Below are 24,057 nucleotides of genomic sequence, written 5' to 3' on the forward strand. Positions count from 1 at the left end.
TGTTTCTGCCTGAGCCACACTGATGTGCCCGTGTGATAACTGCGGGGCTGGGGAAGGAATGTGTGCTCACTCAGGAGATGCTTGCTGCACGCAGCTGTTGGGAAATTCCTGAGGAATCATCCGCAGAGCGGGCGAAGCTTCCAGGACGCAGCTTACAGCAGTTTCGGTTCTCTCCTGCCACCACGCCCTGACTCCCAATTATGTTCTCCAGTCCTAGCAATGAAATCCGGCGATTCCTTCCTCTGCACAATAACTTTGTTTGAGCTTTTACCCATTCTGAGCTTCATTTCTGTGTGTTTTGGGCCAGAGGGAGGCCCAGTGTGTCAGGCAGGGTCCAGCGGCAGCTTGGCCCGCTTGGAGTAAATCACTTTGGGAAGCCTCTCCACACCTGCTGGAGAGATCACTGGAATGATTCTGCCTTTCATGGCAAGGATAAGGAACATCCAAGGAGGCAAAGAAAAGGGGAGGCATCTTTCCAACAGAAATAAGAGTAATAAAGTGATGGGTAAATCCATGAATACTGGGATAAATCAGTCCTTAAGTAAAGGGATCATTTACCTGCCATAACAATAGCTGTTCCAATCCACAGTCCTGACACTGAGTGAGGATTTCAGCAAGAGTTTGAACTCACTTTTCCCTGGTGAAGGAGGTTTGGAGAATTTCTTACAAGGACCATTTGGGTTCAGAAAGCCATGGAATGCCTGTCCCTTGCTCCCTGGCCACTGGAAAGGGCCTCCCTAGGGAGAAGGCCAGTGCTCTGGAGCCTCACCAAAACATCTCATGAATTTTGATTACAAAAGTGTGAAAGGATTTCTTACTTTTTATTTTCTGTGCTTAATTAAGATTTAGAAACGTTACTGATAGAGAGCCTCTAGTTTGTAGCAAATCCAGCTTCTCCAGCCCAGGTAGAACTGCACAGGGCAGTGACTGCTCTGCAGCTCTGTCAGGAATTCTGTCTTTATATGTCCCAGGACAGCAATCTCAAAGCTCTGATTAAAATGCAGCATGTATTGACAAAGAAATCGGCCATAGGATGTTTCTACATCCATCCACTGTTTCAAAACCACCCTTTCCCAGCAACAATTACAATCCATAATGAGGAGAAGTGCAGAAATTATCTTTCACTGAACAACAGGAAATACTTAAAGCACTTTTACCTTCCTTTACACTCTCCACATAATGAAACAAATCCTTTGTGGATTACTGGAGAGCCACAATCATGTATGAAGAACCTTTCATCCGTGCCCATTACGAGATCCCTCCTTGGTCTCACTTGTCTCACAGCAGTGTTTCAGATTTGTCATTTTGGCAGTGGAGAGATTTAAAGGTTAATCTCTGTGTCTCTGATCTTTCCAGAGTTCTTACATCATTCTTCATACATCACTCAAAAAGCAAACTTGGTATTTCTTCTTTCTGTTTCATCTTACATATTCCAACCTCAGCACCTTGCATCAAAACTGCTTATTCAACTCAAAATAAAATGAAAATAAATTAATGAGAGATAAAGACCTCTTTGATGCAATAACCTTTAATGATTTCTTCCTGGTATGTAATTTAGGACAGTGTTTTTCCTGGCTTAATGCTGTAAGTTTGCATCATAAACAAAAAGCTGATGATTCATAAAACATTATTGCTAATGTATTTTTGAAATTAGCAAGAGACATGTAAAGTATCTTCCTTGTCTACCAGGCTTCTTGAAAGGAAACTTCCCTTTGAGAAATTATTCTTGGCACCAATGGCTGGGGTAGCCAGCCTCATGGGAAGAAGAAGCAGTGGTGACACCCACTGTGGAAGGTATAAATAGGGATGGGCGGCCACGGCCAGCCTGCAGTCTGATTTCGTATCAAGCTGTGCATCTTGCTTTGGGCTTCTGCTTGCATTTCCAACCGCTGTCGCCATGAGTTGCAACATTAAGGAGACTATTACTGTGTCTAGCAAAGGCAGGAGCAGCGGTGGCAGCTGCATCATTGGTGGTGGTGGTGGAGCACGGATTTCTTCCTTTGGCATAGGCAGTGGCAGAGGTTTTTCTGGAAGGAGCTACTGCGGTGGAGTGAATTATGGAGGGGGACTGAGCGTTGGTAGCTTGGCTGGTGGGAGCTATGGAGGTGGCAACTGCTATGGCAATGGCCTCGGGTTTGGCATCGGAGGTGGTGTGGTTGTTGGGGGTCTCGGTGGCGACTGCTTGCTTTCATCCTGCGATGAGAAGGTCACCATGCAAAACCTCAATGACCGCCTGGCCTCCTACCTGGACAAGGTGAAGTGCTTGGAGAAGGAGAATGCTGAGCTGGAGTGCAGGATCAGAGAGTGGTACGCAACACAGGGCCTGTCCTGCGAGCCCCGCGACTACAGCTGCTACTACAAAGAGATTGAAGACCTTCAGAACCAGGTAATCCCCCCTCGGGGTGTTCCTCCCCTTCTGAAAGCCTATTCCTGAGTTTGTGTTTAGAACTTACTGCAGTTGTTGGAGGGAACTTTGGTGCTTGTGAATGTCTTTGCAAACAGAAATTTTGGCAAATTCCTCAATGATATTGCTGAGTGTGGGTGCTGCAAGGTGGTATGGGTGGGAGAATGCTCTGAAAGAGGAAAAGGATGCTTTGGTACATTGTATTTGACTATACAATTGTAAATGTAATATTACCAATGTAATATTACCAATGTACTCTGAGGATATGTAGTGGTGTCAGCCCCACAGGGAGAGCAAAGCAAACTATGGGACAACCTAAAACATACACTTTGGATGCTTTATCAAATGAAACATTATAAATCTCTAGGTGAGAAAGCTGAGAATTGAAACTGATTGTCACAGTGACACAAACAGCCTGATATTAGTAAGTCCACAATGAAAGTTATGGCTGATCCTAAGGCTTAAAAACACCTTCCCACCATGTTCCCTGAAGGTCCTTAAATCTGAAGCCCAGAACGTGTCAGCTTGAATGTCAGTTGAGATTTACTCTCTTAAGGAAAGTTCTTTAGGTTTATTTTTTGAAGCATCTTTGGAACTTGCCTTCAGATCTTGAAACTGGGAAGTCCCATCCCACAACTCTTTAATTCCCAGCTCAATGTGGTTGATCTCCTTTCTTCTGTGAGTAAAGGAGGCATAGCCACCTCCTTCAACTTCTCTGCTTAAGGGACAAGGTTACTTAGGTAAGAAGGTAACAGAAAAAGGGAAATGTGAAGAGCTCCTACCTAACTGCCAGGCAGAAAAACCTATAGATAAAACAGGAGAGAGGAGACATCTCTCATGGTTTGCTGTTTTCCAGATTGTCTGCGCAACCATTGACAACAACAAGATCATCCTGGACATTGATAACAGCAGGATGGCTGCTGATGACTTCCGTGTGAAGTGAGTGCCCCTCTATCAACCTGCTGCCTCCCCCCTCCCTGGGAGGCTCAGAGCACTAATTACAGAGGCTCCAGACACGTCTCTCCACACCACTTTGGCAGGGCAGGATGATGAAAGGCATTTTGCTCCTGGTCACCAGCCCTACCTTAATTAGTGTTCTTGGGTAAAACATTTAGCAACGGCGTTTGTGGTGAGGCTGGGGACAGGCAGCTCAGGGAGTGGCCCATTTTCACCCCAGACCAGCAGAGACGAGATCAACAAAGCAGAAATACAGCTGAGTAAGTGATACCAAATATACAGTGAGCAGGAGCAGGGAAAAAAACTGAGAAAGAAAAGCTTTCATGTAGACATGAAACGGCGCAGAAATCCAAGGCATGCAGAAATCCAGCAAAACGCAGGTCAAAGCACGGAGCTGGGGAGGGAGATCCTGGCACAAACAGGAGCCGTGTGGCACGTCCCCATCCTGAATCTGTGCTTTTCACACAACCCAGGTACGAGACGGAGCTGGCGCTGCGCCAGAGCGTGGAGGCCGACATCAACGGGCTGCGCCAGGTGCTGGACCAGCTGACGCTGTGCAGGTCTGACCTGGAGGCACAGCTGGAGTCGCTGCGGGAGGAGCTCTGCTGCCTGAAGAAGAACCACGAGGAGGTAGGTCCTGCCCTCTTCCCTACGAGCATCATGGAGTGTTGCGGTTGGTTTGAGGGGGCTCCCTGGGGATCCCAGGAGGGCTCCCCAAGCTGTGTGTTGGCTGGTAGCAGCAGGCAGGCAAGGAGACTCCACACGGCTTCTGAGGGTGCTGATTAGGTGAGGGTTTTTTGGGGGTCCCACCCCAGGAGCAGCGTGGTTATTGAGCGAGAAGGGGAGAAGGGGGAGGGAGGGGGAGAGAAGGGCCAAGAGAGAGTCTGGTCCACCTCACACTGCTTAAGAGGGAGATTCAAAGTGGGCACGGAATAAGACTTGGGCCAGTGGGGTTACAGATACATGAGAGTTCAGGGCAGGAACACAGCTTGGAATAAACTGTACATTTTGGAGGGGTGAGACAGAGCCTAGCATTTAACTAAAATGCCAGGTGGGTGAGGAGCTGACTCACAGCTCCAGCTGGTCACTGCTGGGTTCCTTAGCATGAACAGCCAGACCCACCAGCCAGCACAATGGTGGTGAATGGCTCGTTCGTTTTTGGACTGGAGGGTGACACTAAAATGATTGGGGTTTTTTTGCTTATCTTATCAGAGAAATAACTTGGAATCATCTCTGGCTGAAACGGAGTGCCAGTACAACAGTCTCCTCAGTGAGCTACAGAACCAGATCACGTGTGTGGAGCAGCAGTTGGCTGAAATAAGAGCAGAAATAGAGTGCCAGAACCAAGAGTACAAGACCTTACTGGACGTCAAGTGCCGCCTGGAGCAGGAGATCCAGACCTACCGGTGCTTGTTGGAAGGAGGACAGCAGGACCTCATGTAAGTACCTCTCCAGATCCACGAGAGAATAAATGAAAATGTCAGGGGTCTGCATTACAGATTGTGTATCCAAGCTGATCTTCAGTTCTTCTTAAGGCTTTCTCTGAGATGAAAATTTGCCTCATGAACAATTTCCTTGCGATGAACATTCCAATCCAAACTAAATGTCAGTCCTCGGGATCTGCAAAGTAGAACACCAAAGCTGCTGGTGACAACATTGTCACTCCTGGCATTATAGCAGCATTTGTGACAGTCCCTTTTTTATAGTGAGATGGGTGAGAACTGTCCATGCTGAGGGGGAGCACAAATGTAAAGCAACTCTTTAAGTGAAAGAAAATTTAATGTAAAATACTGTAACACTTATAAAGGCCACAGTGTGACACTTTGTGTCTGTAGCAGTGACATGTAAAGTTCTAAAATTCCCTATTTCTCTCACCAAATTTATCCCACTAGTCACGGAGGAGGAATTGGAACTGGTGGAGGGGTCATTAGGACGAGCCACACCTACACAACAACTTCAGGTGCCCACTGCCAGGCCCAGGTCCCACCCTGCAAGACTGGAGACATACAAGGTAAGGGCTGAGTTTTCCCAAAAGGAAAACTGGCTTTGTTCATTTCCTCAGGCACAGGAGACAGCACGTTCCTAGGACGTGTCATAGGCATCCTCTCAGGGTCACTGTGCTACAGGGGGGGCTCTGATACAGTGGTGGTGTCACTGAGAAATGGGTTTGAAGAGAGCTTGGACTGAACACGGGGTAGAGGAAGCAAATAGGAGACAGAAAGGAGCAGTAGAATGCAGAGGAGAAGGCCAGGGAGATAAAGCATGACAGGAAGAACTGGAAGAAGTGAAGAAAACAGCCAAAGCTTAGCAGAAGAGTCTGGAAAGAGTAAATAAAAGAGTAAACCTATAATTTTATAAGTGAAAATTCCCATTAAAGCAAATTATTTAGGGAATTTCTGGGGCTTCCTGGGTTGCTGTCAGGTGCACCAGCTTAGCAGTATATTCCAGAAACATGGGCACCACCAGGATCTGATATCTGTTATGTGAAAGATTTTACTTCTGTTCCAATCAAATAACACTTCTGTGTTTTCTCTCCAGTGACCTGCAGGAGAATTTGTGATTAAGCAGAAATGGACTGGAAGGTGACAGGGAAACCCAGAGACAACCCAAGAAGAGTCCCTGTTCACTGCACCCTCTGTGCAGAGAAAGTAGAAGTAACTCAGTGATGCTTGGCCACGTAGCTAAAGGGGGTGTGGAAGCCACCTCCTCTGTTCTGCTCTTCTGTTCTGCAACGCTGTAACCTCTAGAAGTTACCTGAGTTAGTCAGGTCACTTATGCACCTGCTGGTGAAAAATGTCTCTAATAAAACTTTGCTTCTGCCTAATGCAATCAAGAACCTGTGTCTGAAACTGAGTTCCTTTCCAGCACCAGCTGCTGATCCATGAGCAAGGGGCACCTAAACTGGTCAGGATCATCCTGCACTGGCAACAAAGCTGCTTTGCCAGCAGGAGAGAGTGGCCCTGCTGACCTGGCAGGTCTTGTCCAGCTGCTCCCTGCTGTCACAGCCTGAGGCAGATGTTGCCCATTCCTGGGTGGCACAGGAGGAGTCAGACAGGCCAGCAGAGCTGGAGCTCATCAGTGAAAGAACAGTGGCAGAAATTTCCAAGGCTCAGGCAGGTGTGTATCCACACACAGGTACCACCTGAGCAGCCACCTCTGGTGCACATCTCCAGCTGCTCTCCAGATGTGGCAGACATTAAACTGGGAGATGTGCTGGTGTGTCAGAACCCAGGACATCTCTCTGGGTGCCCTGAATGGCTCAAGATCCTGGCAGGGGCTTGGAGACCCTGGCAGGTAGCCAAAGACACTTGGGATTTGGATCTTAACCCATGGAGCAAATTACCAACTTTGTATGAAGAATTACAAGTCACAAAAGTTTAAGTAGCATAATAGTAGTTGTCACAGGGTGAAAAGTAGAATTTTGGGATTTTTAGAATGGGGGTTTGGAGTCCCAAGATGGAGGAAGTTGGGTGTTCCCTGTCCTCCTTCTTTCTTCTTCCTAACCTCCATCTTCTTGGTGATGGTGGTGTTTTTAGATTGGTTTAGAGTAGAAGGAGACAGTCTGACATAGGCAATAGGTATTGGAAAATAACTGCAAATAAAGTACACATAGATTTTAGTATAAAAAGACAACACCAGCCCAGGGGCGGGCAGTGTGCCCTTGACAGACCTGCAGATCAGACCTCTGCGGGTCTGAGAACAAATACTTTAGATAAGAGACAATAAACAACCTTGTGAACCTCAGTGTCCAACCACTGCCAGGGAGGGACCCTGCGAGGACAGTGCCCTGTCAGCAGGGCAGGGGATGTCAGATGTCCTCAGCTCCTCTGCTCTTCAGGCAGCCGGGGGTGCTTGGACATCCACAGCTGTGCAGAGACACCCGCAGGACGGAAAGAGCTGATGGCCTGGAAGGCGTTTTTGTACCGTACAAAGATTCCTCACACCTATGGAATATTTTGGACTCCTTCGTTTGAGAAATTAAAAACCATTTGAAACATAGAGGCAAATTAATTTCCCCAAGTCCCGCTCCTGACTGTGCCACACGCGTGCAAAGGAGAATTTCTACGTCTGCTCTGGCAGAAATGCAATAAACCTGGAGCAGAGAAGCGGCAGAGGGAGGGCGGAATGTTGGCAGTGAGGAAGCGGAGAAGGGACAAGGGTGATCCCTGGCGGCGGGGACGGGCACGAGCAGAGATGCTCATCCCGAGCCGCGGATCCTGCCGGCAGCGCTGCGCCTTGGGCCGGGCCAGGTCTCCCCTGCTCCTCCCACACTCGAATTTCTCCCTGCCCAAAACCCTGAACAACCCGGAGCTGCTGCTCGCTCCTCCCAGCAGAGCGGCGTGAATCAGATCCTCCGTGAGCGAGAGGCAGATGCTCATCGAAACTAAAATCCTGGGAATCTGGCATCTGACTTTTCACCTTCTGCTCCATTGGCGCTGCCCCTCTTGCAGCACAGAATGAAATACCAACCTGAAGAACCTGTGGAAATATTTACACTGGGTTGGGTTTGGTTGTTTTTCCCAGAGGAAAGAGAAATTTAAAATACCTGTACTGGGTTGGTTTTGTTTTATTTTATTTGTTTTCCCCAGAGGACAGAGACATTGAGCATGCCTGAGAATACAGGGCAAAACTGGCCAGTCCAAAAACTGTCCAGTTTGGAGTGAGTCTGAAGCACAGGTTTGCCATTAACACTGTATTTCTGTATTTAAAGTCACATAAAAATTTAAGAGAAGCTGGAATAATTAGTAATCCTGACTGCCTGCAAATGCTTCTTGTGCTGAAAAACAAGGAAATGGAGAAAGTGCCTGGGAAATCCTGGCACTTCCCAGCTCTCCCCGTCAGGTGTCAGCCGCTCCCAGCCGGCAGATCCCAAGGAAACACTGACCTGTCAGTGTCCTGGTCCCGAGCCCTGCCCTGTCCCCAGCCTGTCCAGTCCCTGCTCTGCCCCAGGTGTGAAAACAAGTCTGAAACTCTGCTTAAAAACAGAGCTTACATTTTCCTAAGGGACCCAGAGACGCTAAATTAATGGAGAGCTAATCCTGACTCTGCCTAAGTAGAAGCAGTTGCTGTTAGCCTATCCAACAGAAGTACAATAATATGTGATTAAAATGATATTGAAATGCATTAATCCACTATCTGCAGCAATTTCAGCCCTGTCCAGCCCCCTTGCCCTGCAGTGGGGTGGGCAGCGCTCCTCGCCCACCATGCCGAGGGATCCTGACACATTCTGCTTGTCAGCACACGGGATATTTGGAGACTTTTTGGAGATTTGTTGGAGATGCAGCGTGAATGATCCCGGCCCTGAGCTGCAGGTGCTCTCTAGAGGGCACTCGGCTCCCAGCGAGCTGCCGAGGCTCGGCTCTCCCCTCCAGCCGGGCGAAGCGGGGTCTGCGGGACGCGCTGCGGACACCGCAGTGCCCCAACCACGGAACGCGCCACCAGCCCTGGCATCCTGCTCCAGATCCGCCCGGATTTAATGCTCACGCTCTCAGTGAGGTTGCTGTGACCAGGTTTTGGCTCCAGGGATGGTGCAGGTGTCCCCTGCCTCCCGCTCTGCCAGGTGTGGGGGTGTGTGGGATGGGCACCAGACTGAAACTCGCTCACCACGTTGCTAATACCTGTTTGTTTTCCAAACGGCACCCGAGTATTTTGCATTGTGTCGTTAGGTGGGAGCACAGTGAAAGGCAGGGTCTCCTCAGGGGTTGTAAATGTGCTGTAATGACCCTTTGCTAATGAGGGTCTTGCAGCTGAGACCCCAGAGAGACAGCCGGGCCAGGGGCTGTTTGCACCCACACTGAAGCAGCTCCGAACCAAAGGGTTTGTGCTCTGAAAGTCTCCTCCAGCTCTGACTCACCTAATTGCTGCTCCTATCACAACCACCATCGCTCTGTTGGGTGGTGGAGCTTTTGAAGGTGCTCTTTAATGTTTCATCACTGCTCGGCTCTGCAACAGTGAGTGAGTAACAGATCAGGCAGAATGCAGGCAGGAATTCTGCTTTTCCTAAAGGAGGGATGTTTGCTGCACTGGACTCTCCTGCCCTTCCCCAGGTCACCTGTCCATGCCAAATCCAGCTTTAAGTGACCAGAGGGTGAACGTGCTGCATTAGGACCATTGGACACAACAGGAGAGATTCCAGGGATATTCCTGTGGCCACACACCTTGGGGTGTGGGTGGACACCAAGATTACACCCTGTCTTGCGGAATAGTTCAGGAGAGGTGGGGACTTTCTCACTTCAAAACAGATATTTTAAAACCCATCGCTTAAATAGAGCCTAAATAGTTTTTGGCATAAGGGAATCACAGAATTATTTAGGTTGGAAAATCCCTCTAAAATCCTCAAGTCCAGCCCTTCACCCAGCACTGCCAAAGCCACCACTTGCAGATGATTTTCACAGAATATCACTGAGATCTAAAACAATCCTGTGTGTTTTGGGTTGTGGGAACAAACCCAAGCACACTGGTGAGGAGCCCCATGCCTGGAGAAGAATGAGGCACCGTCTTTTATAGAGTTACTTCTAATTATAAAAACACATTTTTGGAAAATCACATTTTTCACGGGAAATTGTTGGAACTGAGCATTTTTTTCCTCCAATATTTCTGGATGGAACTGCTGCCAGGCACCCACAGCTGTGTTAGTGGGAGGGACAAAAGATTCCAAACACATTGTACTCTCTCTACAGAGTGAACAATTATGAATTGTTAAGGTAGGAATTACTTTTTGCTTAGAACTGTCAGTTAATCCACTATTGAAAGAATAAACATGATTGAGCTCTAATGCATTACAAATGATCTAAATCAGATTTTTCCATTTTCAAACATCTAGCTTTTTATTGGATAAGAAGAAGCTCCTCATAATTTAAATTTTAATGGGGAAGAGAACAGCTTAATGCTAAGTGTCAGGCAGCTGAAGCTCACTGGAATGAAGAGCAGAGTACAAAGAATGATGTTCACCCTCCAACACAGTCACACTGCATGGTCTGGCTTTCTTTTCTGCTGTGGAGAAATCCTATGGGATTATCTGATGTTAATAAAACTGCCTGATGATCGTATAATGGGAGTTATTTTATAACATATAATTATGACAATGAGTCATATTCTCCAGGTAAATATTTCATAGTTTTTCTCTGTGTAGCAACATACAAGAATTGAATTTTCCAACAAGACCTGACCAGAAGCAGGAAGGATGGAAAAGGATCCCAGTGAAGCACCAGAAAGGGGACAACAGTCCAGTTGTGACCCCACAAATGTGCTCAGCAGCCTCAGTGGTTCCTCCCAAACACAACAGTGTGGGGAGGGTGTGGAAGGTGCTCCTGGGGGCTGAGAGGAGCTGGCATGTGCTCATCCACAGCCCCTTCCTGCTGCCACACTCCCAAAGGAAAACATTCTCCCGCAGCCTCTGCTTCAGCCAACGCACACCTGGGCCGTGCAGAGCGCACGGAACCCGGCCTTTGAAATGCTGAGGGAATTCCTGCCCATCCCGGGAGAATTCCTGCCGGGGCTGGGTGAGCTGCTCAGCCTTAAATAGTCCGTCCTCCTCTTTGGGCAGAGCTCGTGGCAGTTTCATCACAGGAAAAGGGAGAGGCCTCACTGCAAAGAAATGTGGAGCCACCTCCTCCTCCTCCTCCACATGCCCCAAACCCTCCATCCCCCCATCCCAGTTTTTGGCTGTGCTGCAGTGAGCAGCACCAGCCCCAGATTCTGTAACGTTTCATTCTCCCATTTCACAGGTACTGCTGGGGATCCCTCCAGCTCCTGAAGCTTATTGTGATCACTTTTATGTGAAGGTTTCCCAGCCCTCCAGCAGCATCTCTGGATTTTGCTGGAACATTATCTGAGATACCCAGGAAGCTCAGTGTGTTGCAAGGACAGTACCATGAGACAAAACTGCAGAGAAAATTACCACCTCATAAACCAGCTTCCACCTTACAGCAGCTCTGAAATATAAAGAATTCCTTTCAGGAACCATTTGTTCTGTGACTTCTATCTCTGATCCTGGCCAGGATTTCCAGACATGATGGATCTGTCAGGCTTCTTCAGTTTTAAGGAGCTAAATTTCACTCCTGAAGCACATTGCCTGCACAAGTTCTAGGGGGAAAATGGCAAGAAATCTTCCTTTCATGTATTAAAAATGAAGCTATGCACACAAGCATCCTCTCTGATATTCAAGCCATCCAAAAATGTTATTTTGTTAAGGGAAGACAGGAATATTGGTCTTCCTAAGGGAAAACCTAAAGTCATTCCTAAAAGGAATGACTGATACAGAAGATGTAATAAACATTCTTCCACGTTTAAAAAACAAAACAAAGCCTTTCTTCAGAATTATACAGAACAACACTGATTTGTTCCCATGTCTCTGTATCAGGGGTGTCAAAGCAACAGTTAAATGGGACAAGACCCAGGTGCTTCTTGAGCCAAAGTAGCTGCAAGTATAGAAGAGAATTTCATTCCCTTTGGGAGAAAATGATCCCCCAGACTCCACTGAGCATTGAGGTGAACCACTGAAATTTCTACGATGCAGGGGAGGCCTTGCTGCCTCAGATGTTCCAGAGATGAAGTGGAGCAGCAGGTGGAAGGTGAGGCATGTCCTCTGCGTGGGCCAGGCTGTGCTGGGAGGGGCCTCTGCCAAAAGCTGTCTCCACAAACAAAGCTGTAACAAACAAAACTTAATTAGCAACAACCACCACCACAAAGGCTGAGTGAGAAACCAGTAATATCCCAAATCAATACAGGAAATTGGGTGTCACAGCAGTTCCACCTACAAGGTGAGAGAGATAACAGACTGGGATTTGCTAAGGATCAGGTACCTGGGCAGGTACCCAGGGGAGAAATGTCACAGTCTGAGGCTCAGGGTGCTGTGAGAGCTCACAGGGCAGATGTACAGCTGAACTATCCACTGCACTGGGCAAAGATACAGTCTTAAAAGAAGAAAATGGAACATAACAAATATTTCCTACTTTTGGTCATGCTGTGTCTGTGAATGGAAACCAAATCTGAATGAAAAATGCTGTTTTGCTGTAGTTTATTGACTTAATCCCCAAACCAGGAATTTTACCTTTCTCATCCAAGTATTGTATTTGTGCTGCATAGGGAAAACATCCTGATAAAATTCTGAATCCCCTTCAGGAGCATGACCAATGACAGCCCCAGCTATGTCAGGAGAGACCAGCCCCAAGCCTCAAAGCTTTCCCAGGTCTCTCAACCATCCTGTACTTCCACTTGGCCCAAGCAAGGGTTTTTCCCTGCAACAACTTGCCACACTTCCTTCCCTCAGCCTGACACAGAGCAGTTCTGCAGTTGTTGTGATACCATTTTTCATAATTAATTTGCTATTTATAAAACTCAATTATAGAGGTGTGATTGAAATAATTGCTGACACGTGATATTTGCCATTATTCACTGAGTTTTTATGAGATATTACAAATAGATCAGAGTGTTTCTGTGTACCTACAACATGCATCCTTCAGTGGGCTTTCCAAAGACATAAAGCAAATCAGGAGCATACAGCATAGGATAATGATAAACCTATGAAAATCTGAGTTAGCTATAAAAAAATCAGCCAGAATTCCTTGACAAATATCTGAGCATTGGAAGAGAGATGGGAACATCCACTGCTGTCCTGTGCTGTGGCAGTGTGGGGCTGTGCTGAGAGGGCTGTGACCAGGACCGGGTGAGTGGGATGAGTTTGTTTCGGGTGACTGTGAGCCCGTGCACTAGATCTCAACAGAGATCTCCCTAATTCAGAGCCACCCAACAGAAATTACATGTTTTGTGTTAATAAACAAATGGTCACAAACACTTAGAGGAAGGGTTAAGCTTCCTGCCACTGCCAAGCATCTCCCTTTAGCAAATTAGGGCTTGCAACCACACATGGAAAGCGGGTACTCCCTTCCACGGTGACACCCACTGTCTCAGGTATAAATGCAGAGGAGGCTGCCTGGAACTTGGAGCTATGATTCCAGAACAACTGTACGACCAGCTTTGACTTTTCACCTGACTTATTTGCTGCTGCCACGATGAGCTGTGGCTCCAAGCAGCCCCTGAAGAGCTGCCTGCGGGGGAGCAGCGCTGGAGGGGGCAGCTCTCATTCCTCGGCCTCCTCGAGGACAGTCACCTCCAGGACAAGTGGTGGTGGCAGGTTTTCTGGCAGCAGTTGTGGTGGAGGAAGCTCCCAGAGCAGCTGTGCTGGAGGCAGTGGTTATGGCAGGCGCAGCAGCTATGGAGGAGGAATGAGCAGCAGCAGCTGGGGAGGGAGGCTGGGTGGTGCCTGCTATGGGATGGGCCACAGCAGCATGGGAACGGGCTTCAGGTCTGGGAGCACCTTTGGGGGCTTGGGTGGAGGTGGGGCTGGTTTCAGTGCTGGCAGCTTTGGCAGTGGTGGCTTCCATGGAGGGAATGTGGGAATTCTCTCCTACGATGAGAAGCTGACCATGCAGAGCCTTAATGAACGCCTGGCTTCCTACATGGAGACAGTCAGGAATCTGGAAAAGGAAAACGCTCATCTTGAACAGTTAATCAGGGAGTGGTACCAGAAGCAAGGTCCTGTTGGCCCAAAGGACTACAGCCACTATTATGGACAGATTGAAGAACTTCAGAAGCAGGTAGGATATTCTTTGTTGGAGAAGTTGAAGCACTGACAGACTGAGAGATTCTCAGGAAATGTTTTCCTAACATGTTGTGTCTCTTCTAGATTGTGGCTGCAGCTGTGGAAACCCACAAGGTACTTTTGGACCTGGATAACACAAAGATGACTGCAGAAGACTTTAGAATAAAGTAAATATATATTGCTCTTTTACAGGCACTGACTTCCTTCCTCCTGCTTTCCTGAACTTCATTTCATAGATTCATTCCATAAACAAATATCAATCCACAGGGACTTGGCTTCCTCCTGCTTCCATGGCAGCACAACTGAAATAATTTGTGAAACTTCAAATTTTTCAGTATTCCTAGAATGATCTTTGATAGGAATGCTGCCTATGGTTGCAGAGCCACAGCTTATAAAAAGTTTTATTTATAAGAAAATAAAAATTGGGATTTTCTGTCACTAAAAGGTTAACCAGAGAGATGGAGTGTGCACAAAATTGTAGTAAGAAGATACAAGGAAAGAGACCACAGAACACATGTTAATATTGAAGTTTAATATTAGTATTAAACTTTGTATTGATTTAGTATAAAGAATAATAACTTTATGTTATTAAGTAATATTATTAATTAAATGTTAAGTATTGACTTAAACTTAACATTAAACGTTAAGTATTGATGATTTCCTAATTCTGATGGCTGAGAGATGCTGCAAACTCCAAAGTACAGACGCAAAAGCAGACAGTGACTCTGGAATAGGTGAAGTTTCCATAAATAATGTCAGCTGGGAGGAGGGCTGACCTCTGTGCACTGCCCTGGCTCAGGTACGAGATGGAGAGCGGGCTCCGGCAGAACGTGGAGGGCGACCTGAACAGCCTGAGGCCCCTGCTGGACAACCTGACCCTCACCAAGTCCGACCTGGAAATGCAGTTTGAGTCTCTGAAAGAGGAGATCATCGACCTCAAAAAGAACCACGAGGAGGTAAGAGCCAGCTCCTTGAAATGCACTCTGGAGATGGGGGAAGCTGAGACCCCGCAGTGACCAAGGGGCACGGCCAGGCTGCTCCAGGGTGCCCCTGAGCTCAGCCCCTCAACAAGCAATGACTGGAAAGTCAAGGCTAAATAACTGCAACACAAACCCTCCAAATATATATATATATATTATATATACATATATATATACATATATATATATTATATATATACATATATATATACACACACCCACCACATACATATATATACACACATATATATATATATATATATATATATGTTGTTGAAAGGCTCCATTTGTGTTCATTGTCCTTGGGCCTGGGTTTTCTCTGCAGGAAATGAAACTGCTGCAATCCCAGTCCAATGGGGATGTGAATGTGCAGATAAACACTGCTCCAGGAGAGGATCTGCTGAAAAAACTGAATGAGATGAGGCAAGAATATGAAGCTATTATTCAGAGAAACCGTGCAGAGGTTGAGAAGTGGTACGAAAGCAAGGTAAATGCGATAGCTCTTGGTAAGAATTTCCTGTAAAGGAATGACACAACATCCATTGATTTTACAAAATAACAGTAGAGTCCTTTTGGTCGAAATGAAGTAAACCACAAGTGAGCTTGAATTGCTCTGGCAGAGCCACACAAGCAAGTTTAACAGCCCCCTTCTACCAGTGGCCCTTCTGCAAATTGTTGTGGTCCAGATGGTCCATGATAAACTGCCATGTTGGCACTCCAAGTAAAACTCAGAAACTGCAATTCCCTGCATTAATTTTTCAGATGGAAGAAGTGAGTCAACAAGTGCACTCAAGTAGCCAGGAAATAGAATCAAGCAACCAACAGATCTCTGTGCTCAGACGTGAATTTCAGAGCCTGGAAATTGAGCTGCAGTCGCAGATCAGTCTGGTAGGTAACGACTGCTCCTCACCCCCTGTTGCCACATTTCTCTTCCCAGAGAAAAGCAAGGCACAATTCCTCCCAAGAATATTTCTGGGTTTCACATTCTCTACACACCAGAGAAAGAAAACACAACGCTTATCTCATTGCTGTGCCTGTGCTGTGCCAAAGGAGAATGCAATATGGAGATTGTTTAGCCAGAGTGATGGTGTTTTGTTCCCTTGGCTTCTCAGGGCCAAGAGTGTGAGCGTGTGAGTGTGAGTGTGAGTGTGAGTGTGTCTGGACAGCCACAAGAGAGTCAAGGGAGAGTCAGGAGATGAGTGCAGTTCTGTGCAGTAGGAGGAGGAGGAGGAGGTCATGGAGGAAGTAGTGGAGGAGGAAGCTGTTGGTCCTCAGGTGGAGGAAGCAGTGGAGGAAAAACCGGAGGAACCTATGGAAGAACTTCCTCTTCTGAAAGTGGAGGAGGAGGGAGTGGAGGAAGAACAGGAGGTGGAAGCTGTGGTAAAACTTCAGGTGGAGGAGGTGGCAGTGGAGGAGGAGGAGGAGGTAAATCCTGCCTCTCCCGCTCTTCATCTTCCCAGTCCCAGCCTGGCGACTCTTGTGAAAGCCCAGGTAAAAATGGAATTAAAATATACATCCTGCAATCCACAATTCTCTCTGAATAGCAGGAAAGGATGTAACAACTTCCTTCCTGGAAATATTTTTTACTATTTTTTTCCCAGTCTTGTTTTAAGGCCACTCTGACATTTGTTCTGTGACAAATCAACATGAGCAGCACGAAGGATGGCATGAAGAGTTGTGTCAGAGGATGGGTGAAAAGAAGAAATGGAGGGGGAAAAGGGAAAATGGTGCCAAATCCAAAGTGTGCAGGGAACTAGGAGAGTCAGAAGTTAGAAATGTGACTGGCATTAAGCAGGGGTTGTTTAAAGCAGGGTAGAATAATTGGAACACTCAGGACATTTAAAATATAAGGGGCATTGGCTGCAAAATACTGAAGCAGCAAAAGATGGAGATGACCAAAGGGTCTGATCCATATCTGACTTCCTGGCTCTAGTTCCAGGAAGTGCTGAAAACATGAAGCTCTGCCTGGAAGGAAATAAAACATTGGAGAGAGGAGCAACCATGGAGGAAGTGTCTGAAGCCATAAAACACATGAGACGGGGTAAGGGTCCAGGTCCAGGCAGCACCTCAGACAAAAGCCTGAAGGTGGTGAAAATTAGGAGGAAGATGAAAATTTTTAGAAATATTCAATTCCAAATTTGATTTTTTTATGAAAAGATGGAAAATGGTCCTGCTTTGAGGTTTGCACTTACTCCTTATAATGACCAGGTTCAGTCAGGCTCTGTCCCAAAGAGAGTTTGCATTGCAGACTGACAGTCATGACATGCCATGGGAGCTGGCTCTCACCCAAAGGGCCTGAAGCCACCAGTGCAAACAGTAGGAACCCTGCAGAGACACTTCTGATGCTGAAAATAAGGCAGTGAATTCACGAGCATTTTGTGTCATGAGGAAGATTATTTGGTAAAATTTGGTGTAGATGAGCTCTGTTTTTTTTTAAATAATTCCTACATAGGCTTTGCAAACTCCTACACAAAAAATTTATTCCTCTGATCAAACATCCCCTCTGTCCTGCAACACTCCAACATATATTAATGCTTGGCAGGCAAGATTAAAGTATATTATGTGCTATCTCTCTTTAACTTATAAAAATCTACTGTAAATATCTGTACACACACAAATGCAGATTCTAAATTCACCTGTATTTGGTTTGTAGTACTGCAGCCACACTAAATTAAAGTGATTTGCACTGCCATGGCTGAGAACAGAAGCAGATCCAGGTAGTTAATTGCTAAATCTGCACACACACTGTACAAACTCAGGTGTGACACTGTCTGGACCTTTCCAGAAGGCTGGGAACAACCCTGATGCACTGAGAACTGCACAGGTGATACTTAGGAAGTAACATAAGGTTAAAAATGCTGAATTCTTAAAAAAAAATTCCTTCTTTCCTCCATCTTTCAACAGGGAGTTTTAGAAAGGTTGAGGAGTGATCAGCAAGACCAGCATCTTCCACTGCACAGCCTCCCAGAGGCCTTTGGACCAAGCAAGACTCTACTGAGCAAGGCTGAACGTCCCTGCACGAGCAGGAGTGAACATTTGTCCAACTTCCTCCACACTGCTCACTCCAGGGGCTCCTCAGAGCCCTCTGCATGTCCTGCCTGCTTCCTCCGTCTGTGTTTCTGCTCCAAATCACTGTTACCTGAGTTAATCTCTACCGTGATTGGTGTTCCTGTGGAATAAATGCTAATAAATCTTTGCTTTTCTCTGATGCAACCAGAAGGCTGTGTCTACTCCAAGTTCCTTTAGCAGAGAGTTTTGTTTGAATCAGTTTACAGATATCAAGATCTGGCTGTGGAATACACAATGATGTGTCAGATAACCCATAAGACCCAAAGTTTTCAGTGACATATTCACCACTTAAGACTCACTGGGCAAAACTTTGCAGTCTGCACTGCCAGGAACAATGCTCTGCTGAGGGAAAACTCAGTCAAAACCCTTCTGCTATTGACTTCCATCAGGGACAAGAGGGTGGGTTTAAGGAACTGACTGTTCCCTATAAAAACCTCTTGAAAATACGATCTCTGTTGGGAATTTCACTTGGAAATAACCCAGAGGATTTCTCACACAAGACCTGCTCACAGATTCATCCTTTCTCCTGCACACCTCTCCCCTTGCCTGCTTAAGCCCAAACAGAACAATCATTCTATGAGTCTTTCAGTTTTCCAACCAAGAGGTTTGTTTTTTCCCTCTGAGGAAGGCATCACCCATGGGAGAATGTTGGGAAACACAGACTGAGTGGGAGACCGTGGGAACAGGAATCCCAAACTCCTGAGTTCCAGGCAGATCTGTGCCAGTGATTCACGGTGTTGCCTTATGCTGGGCTCTCAGCCATGAATTACTATTGGAAAACAAAAAAAAATCTGATTTATTTTTCCTGACCAGTGTCCCTTTGGGGACTGGAGGAACCTGCATGAAGGACTCACACACAAACACGTGCTGATGCAGCTGGCCTGACACCACAGCAATGCTGGGGATTGTTTGCCAGGATATCCCCAACTCCCACCTGTTGCAAAATCACCTTCTTCATTTTTAACCCCTTGCAGCATCACATCACACTTGTCTCTGTTTTGCTATGTGTCCCCCAAGCCTTCTTTCTCTAATTGTTCTGCTCATTTTCCACCCCTGGCAGGTGGTGACAGCTATTTCTCAGACCTGTCTATTCAGGGTACTCAATTTGCAGTAATTAAGGAATACTCCCAATCCAGGAGCCCTGCTTCTCATACCTCCCCTAGGAGCCTGCCAAGCTAACCTCAAAAATGTTCCTGCTCCGTGCCTGCTTCCTGGCTGTCCCATGGTGATTTACAGGTGACTTACCTGGCCTCTGGCCTCACCAGGAGGCTCTTGGGGTGGTGGGATATGATTTACTCAGAGGAGCAGCCTGTCCATGCTGGAGTTCACTGCTCTCTGCCACTGTGGTACCACTGACACCTCTTGCTCCTGTCCTTCTTTCCAAAAATATGGCTTACTTGTAGTATTTTACTGCTGGTTATCTCTGAATTTAACCCTGCAGAAGAAATTCTCCTGAATTGACCCCTGGGGGAGCACAGCAGAAACTGGAATTTGGAGCGTGGGAAGGGCAGTGAGGCAGTTCAGGGGCTGAGAAGCCAGTGCTGAGCACAGACACGTACCAGGGTGCAGCGTGTTGCAATTCTCAGTGCACTTCTGCTGCTGATTTAAATGCTTATTTTGATAGAAGTAACAATTTCTGAGCCATAAGGTTAAATAATACACTGCTACTTTTGCTGCTCAGCATTGATTGTACTGTCTTTTCCTTATCTGAAATCTGTGGCTTTCTCAACAAGATGTTTTTGTAATGTTTATACATTTAATGAGTTTGCATCTTCTACAAGGTAAATCAGCTTCATAATATGGTTTATTGCATGCTATGGTATGTGACAAAATAAATGCAAACCACCAATAAACTCACAAAACCCCCTACTGAATCATGGCGTTAGCACTCATTAGAGACAAAAAGCAGACTAAAATGAGATAGTTTCTTACCAGACCCCAGAAGAAAAAAACAGTTTTAAGGATTCTTTCCTTTTTACATTTTGGATTACAAAATCTGCACCTGGGTTATCACTGGCACTTGCTTACTGAGAAAACAGGTTTACATGGAAGAACAGAGCTGGAAAACTCAAACCATTGCAAAGCAGGAGTAAAAAATACAAACATTGTAGTGTCAGGTGTCAAAGCTTAGGGCAGGCTCAAAGTAGGGCAGCAGCAATACTGAGGAGTGAGGAGAACTTTACACTTTTTATTTGCATGCATCTCATTAGTCATTAATCAGCATAATAAGCTTTAATTTTATGAGCACAAAGTGTTGCAATTCGGATACTTATCTGGTGCTCCTATTAGGGCTCTGAGAAGGTAATTGGGGTGCGTGTTGGAACAAGACCTTCAGAGCAACCTTGGGCAAAAAGCAACGTGCACACACTCCTGCGTGCTTGCCTTCAGAGCTCCCAAGCAATCCATGTGTCCATTTGAAAGCACGGATGTCGTTTCCAAATTGCTCGTGTGTATATTGTGCTGATGTCTCTTTTGTTGAGCATTCATTGTCAGTTAATTGCCTGTTAATTGCCAAATGCTACCCAGGCCATCTTGATGGGCTGCAGCATGAGTGCAGCAGGCACATCATGTCACTGGGCTGTGGGGGAAGGCAGAGCCCACCTGGGCTGTCCCTGAGTGTGCAAACCCTCTGCAGAGCTCAGCCCAGCAGGACCTTCCTCCCTTGCTACGCTGAAAGGAGAGCAGAGGCCATGGATGCCACATGGGCTGCAGCAGCAGAACGTGCCACAGTGCCACTCTCCGTGTGCCATCTCACAGGGCACTGCACTGAGCACAGCCAGCCAGCTCTGGGTGCCCACAGCTCTGAGGCTGCACAGCCCAAATGGACTGAGGCATCTGAACCTCAGAGAGAGGCAGGAACCCCGGCAGGTGCTCTGGCCGTGCCCTCCAGCTGCTCTGTTTTGGTACCAACAAAAGGAATTATTCCAATCTAGTTGCCTTCATCCTGTAGCAGACTGGGGAATTGGCAGTGGGACCACTCTGGTTGTGGCTCAGAAAATGCTAGAAATGCTGACAGGAGGGAATTAGCAGCCTGCAAAGTGTCCCCAGCTCTGGGGCACACACACCCTGACCCACAGCTCTCACAGCTACGTGGCAAAGCCCACGTGTGCATTTTTAGGGTCTGAGGAACAGCTGTTCTTCCCATCAGCCTCCTTGCATGGAAGGTCCAGGTTATCCTGCACAAAAGGTTGTGCTGGGAGAGCGCTGGAGGTTTTAAACTTCACAGGCAAGCCCACTGCTGCCTTAGGAGTTCTTGTTTGCTTTGCTGGCTCCAATTTGAATTTCTTCAGAAACGACAGTGATTTCACTAGAACATTCTGAGCTGAAGCAGGGATGAGGAGTCTCTGAGGTGAAAACAGACCCTCTCTTCTTATAAAAATTTCTGGTAAGAATGATGGGAAGAGGTCATTAAATAGATGAAAAGAAAATCTGGTAGTTGCCTGAGGCAGCAGAATGACATTGAATTAAGGGGAAACATTTCACTTTTTCAGCACACAGGCACAAAAGGGAGAACACATTTCCTCCAGGTCTGTTTGGAATGCAGCAGCTCCAGCCTGCTGGAGAAGTCTCCCAGCTCTGCAGCACGGGCTGTTCCCGGGGTTTGTCACCACTCTGATGGTTGGAAATCACTTTGATAAGGATCACAGAGGCCTGATTGAAAGGAGAGCAATAACAGAGTGAGAGTGAAGGAACACGGCTGGGCTGAGCCCGAGCAGAGGCTGCACTCTGGAACATTCCAGCGCTCTGCAGGCCAGGCACTGCTGGGGACTGGAGCAACAAAGGTCCTTCCCTGCTCCCACTGGGAAACAGCAATGTTATAGAAGGTGTGGATGCTGCCTCGACACAGAAACATTAATGGTTCAACTGTGCACACATATGGGAAAGAGATGGGAGATGGTCCTAAACCTGATGGTTCCTTTTTAGGTAATTCCATAAATTTACATCACCCATATAATATGTTAGTGAAAAGCATCAAAAATCTTTAAAGGCTTTTCTAATGACCTCAGAAATGAAAATTCATTCTGTCCACAGAACAGATCTTCTCTGCTTTACAAGTATTTGCACAGTCAAATATTTAATAATCAAAAAATGTTTAAAAATCAGCCAGGAGGGAATTCAGTGTGTGCATCTCTACAGGAGGATGAAGGATTCATAGCTCACCTGTATTATTCAGGCACTTCAGTGTCCTGCTCCAGAGAGACACACGGTGACTGTGACAGAAAGGAAACATCCCAGGGCAGTTCTCAGCTCCAGGAATACACAGGGATATGGCCCAGCCTCGTGGCCAGCACGGTTCCTATAAACCAAGGTGTTCCACACCAAGGTGGAACTACTACCAAAAATGAAATAGCAGCAATGTTAAAGACAAAACAAGAGCACCCTATGAGCCTGTGACTTAAAAGTTACCTTAGATCTATAGGCAAAATCTGTGATTTCTGATCCTCCTTTATATACAAAGAGTGGTAACTACACAAAGCTAAAATGAAATGTCAAGGTGAGTGAAAGTTGTCCACCCTTAGTGGTTTGAACCTTTCTTTCCTTTCACTGTTGTTATTTTTTAAAGTATTCTCCGAGCCTGCAATAAGACTTGCCCTTACCAGAAGAACTCTACCATATGTACAAATCCCTGCTGTGAATACATGTGGAAAAAACCACCAGTAAATAAAATAGGAAATAATGTGGGTTGTCAGAAGATAAATAAACAGATTAAGATATTATTTTGGCAATTTTTTTGCTCTTCTTTAATCATTCCAGGGAATTTTGCATTTACTATCACTAACAAACCCACAGCTCTTCTATCTTGGCTGGGAAAAGCCTGTCTAAGGAATATCCCTGGAATCACTGATGGGAATTTGAACATGATAATCGATTTTACTCACCACAGCACAGTTTGTGACAAAGGGTCCCACTGAGCAAAGCAACATTACCCAGACCCAGAGGCAAAACAGCACAAAAAATCAAAAACCATTTTGCCTGTAGCAAACTCCCTCTTTCTGCACCAATAACAGACTGTGCTAAAGCCCAGAAACTGTTTATGCTGCTGAGGTGTCACTACCAGCCTACAGCTGAGAGCCAGGAGAAATTATTCCATCACCAAAGTGCTCGGAGTCTTTCATCATCTTTCAGCCATTGAGAGATCAAATAGCAAGATAAAATCAGGAGGTTTTGAAAGCAATTGCATAAGCAGCAATAGAGCAATGCTGGTGCAGACACGGCAGGGCAAAGGATGCGGTCAGGAAATGTTAAATAATCCTGAATTTACAATCAACATCCCACCAAGGCAGCCTTTGGAAAGCAAGGACTGTGCTGCATTGTCATCTGCAAGAGCTCCTGGCTGGGAGAAGGAGAGCAGAGCACAAATGGCAGCTCCTTGGGCGAGCCCTGTGCTCCTGCACCTGAGGTTTAGGGGAGATTGCTGCATTTCATAACTCCCTGCAGTCATTAAAGGCTCCATAACCCCACAGAGAGGAGGGCAGGAGATGAAGACGTTTCAGAAAGAACAGAACTGTCACAGGGAAACTGTGCACGTTCTCCTGGGCAAACTGGGGACACTTTGGGTCAATCTACAGCAAGACACAAATGCTGGGGTTGTGCTGCTTTTTGCACATCTCCCTTCAGACACTTGGCTTTGGCATCCAACCTCCCTAGTGAGGATGGAAACCCTTCCATCCAAGTTCAGCTTCTGGGGATCAGGGCAAAACAAGTCTGGGGTCATTTTTTTGTGGTCTCAACAGTCTGATTTTATTTGTATTAAAAAAATATATTTCAGCTTTTCTCTCGGGATGCTATTTTAATCTCAAGGATCTTTGCTTTAAGAACAGTAGATATAATTACTTTATCACCTACAATATATGACACATTAACAATAGAGAGAGTGAGCTGCTTTATGTTAAATGATAAAAAGTCTTCCCACACACTAGTTTTTAAATAATTGTCTGAAATAAAACAACTTCTAATTGGGATACAATTGACTTTATAATACAATTAACACATCCTTGATCTTCATTCTATTTTAGATCAACAGTGCTTTGATGAAAAGAGTT

General features: G+C 46.3%; 1 protein-coding gene and 1 pseudogene across 1 annotated transcript; both read left to right on the forward strand.

The window, feature by feature from the left end:
• Nucleotides 1-1,897: 1,897 nt before the first annotated feature.
• Nucleotides 1,898-6,144, forward strand: LOC120496596 (keratin, type I cytoskeletal 47 kDa-like). Its single transcript, XM_039697203.1, has 6 exons — nt 1,898-2,386; nt 3,261-3,343; nt 3,835-4,108; nt 4,574-4,800; nt 5,254-5,372; nt 5,900-6,144. Exons 1-6 carry the CDS (start codon nt 1,898-1,900, stop codon nt 5,923-5,925), a joined length of 1,218 nt encoding a protein of 405 aa, XP_039553137.1. The 3' UTR covers nt 5,926-6,144.
• Nucleotides 6,145-13,374: 7,230 nt separating this feature from the next.
• On the forward strand, nt 13,375-18,002 carry LOC120496681 (annotated as a pseudogene).
• The last annotated feature ends 6,055 nt before the right edge of the window (nt 18,003-24,057 follow it).

The sequence above is a fragment of the Passer montanus genome, unplaced genomic scaffold (assembly GCF_014805655.1).
Source record: "Passer montanus isolate IOZ18808 unplaced genomic scaffold, ASM1480565v1 scaffold117, whole genome shotgun sequence".
NCBI lineage: Eukaryota > Metazoa > Chordata > Aves > Passeriformes > Passeridae > Passer > Passer montanus.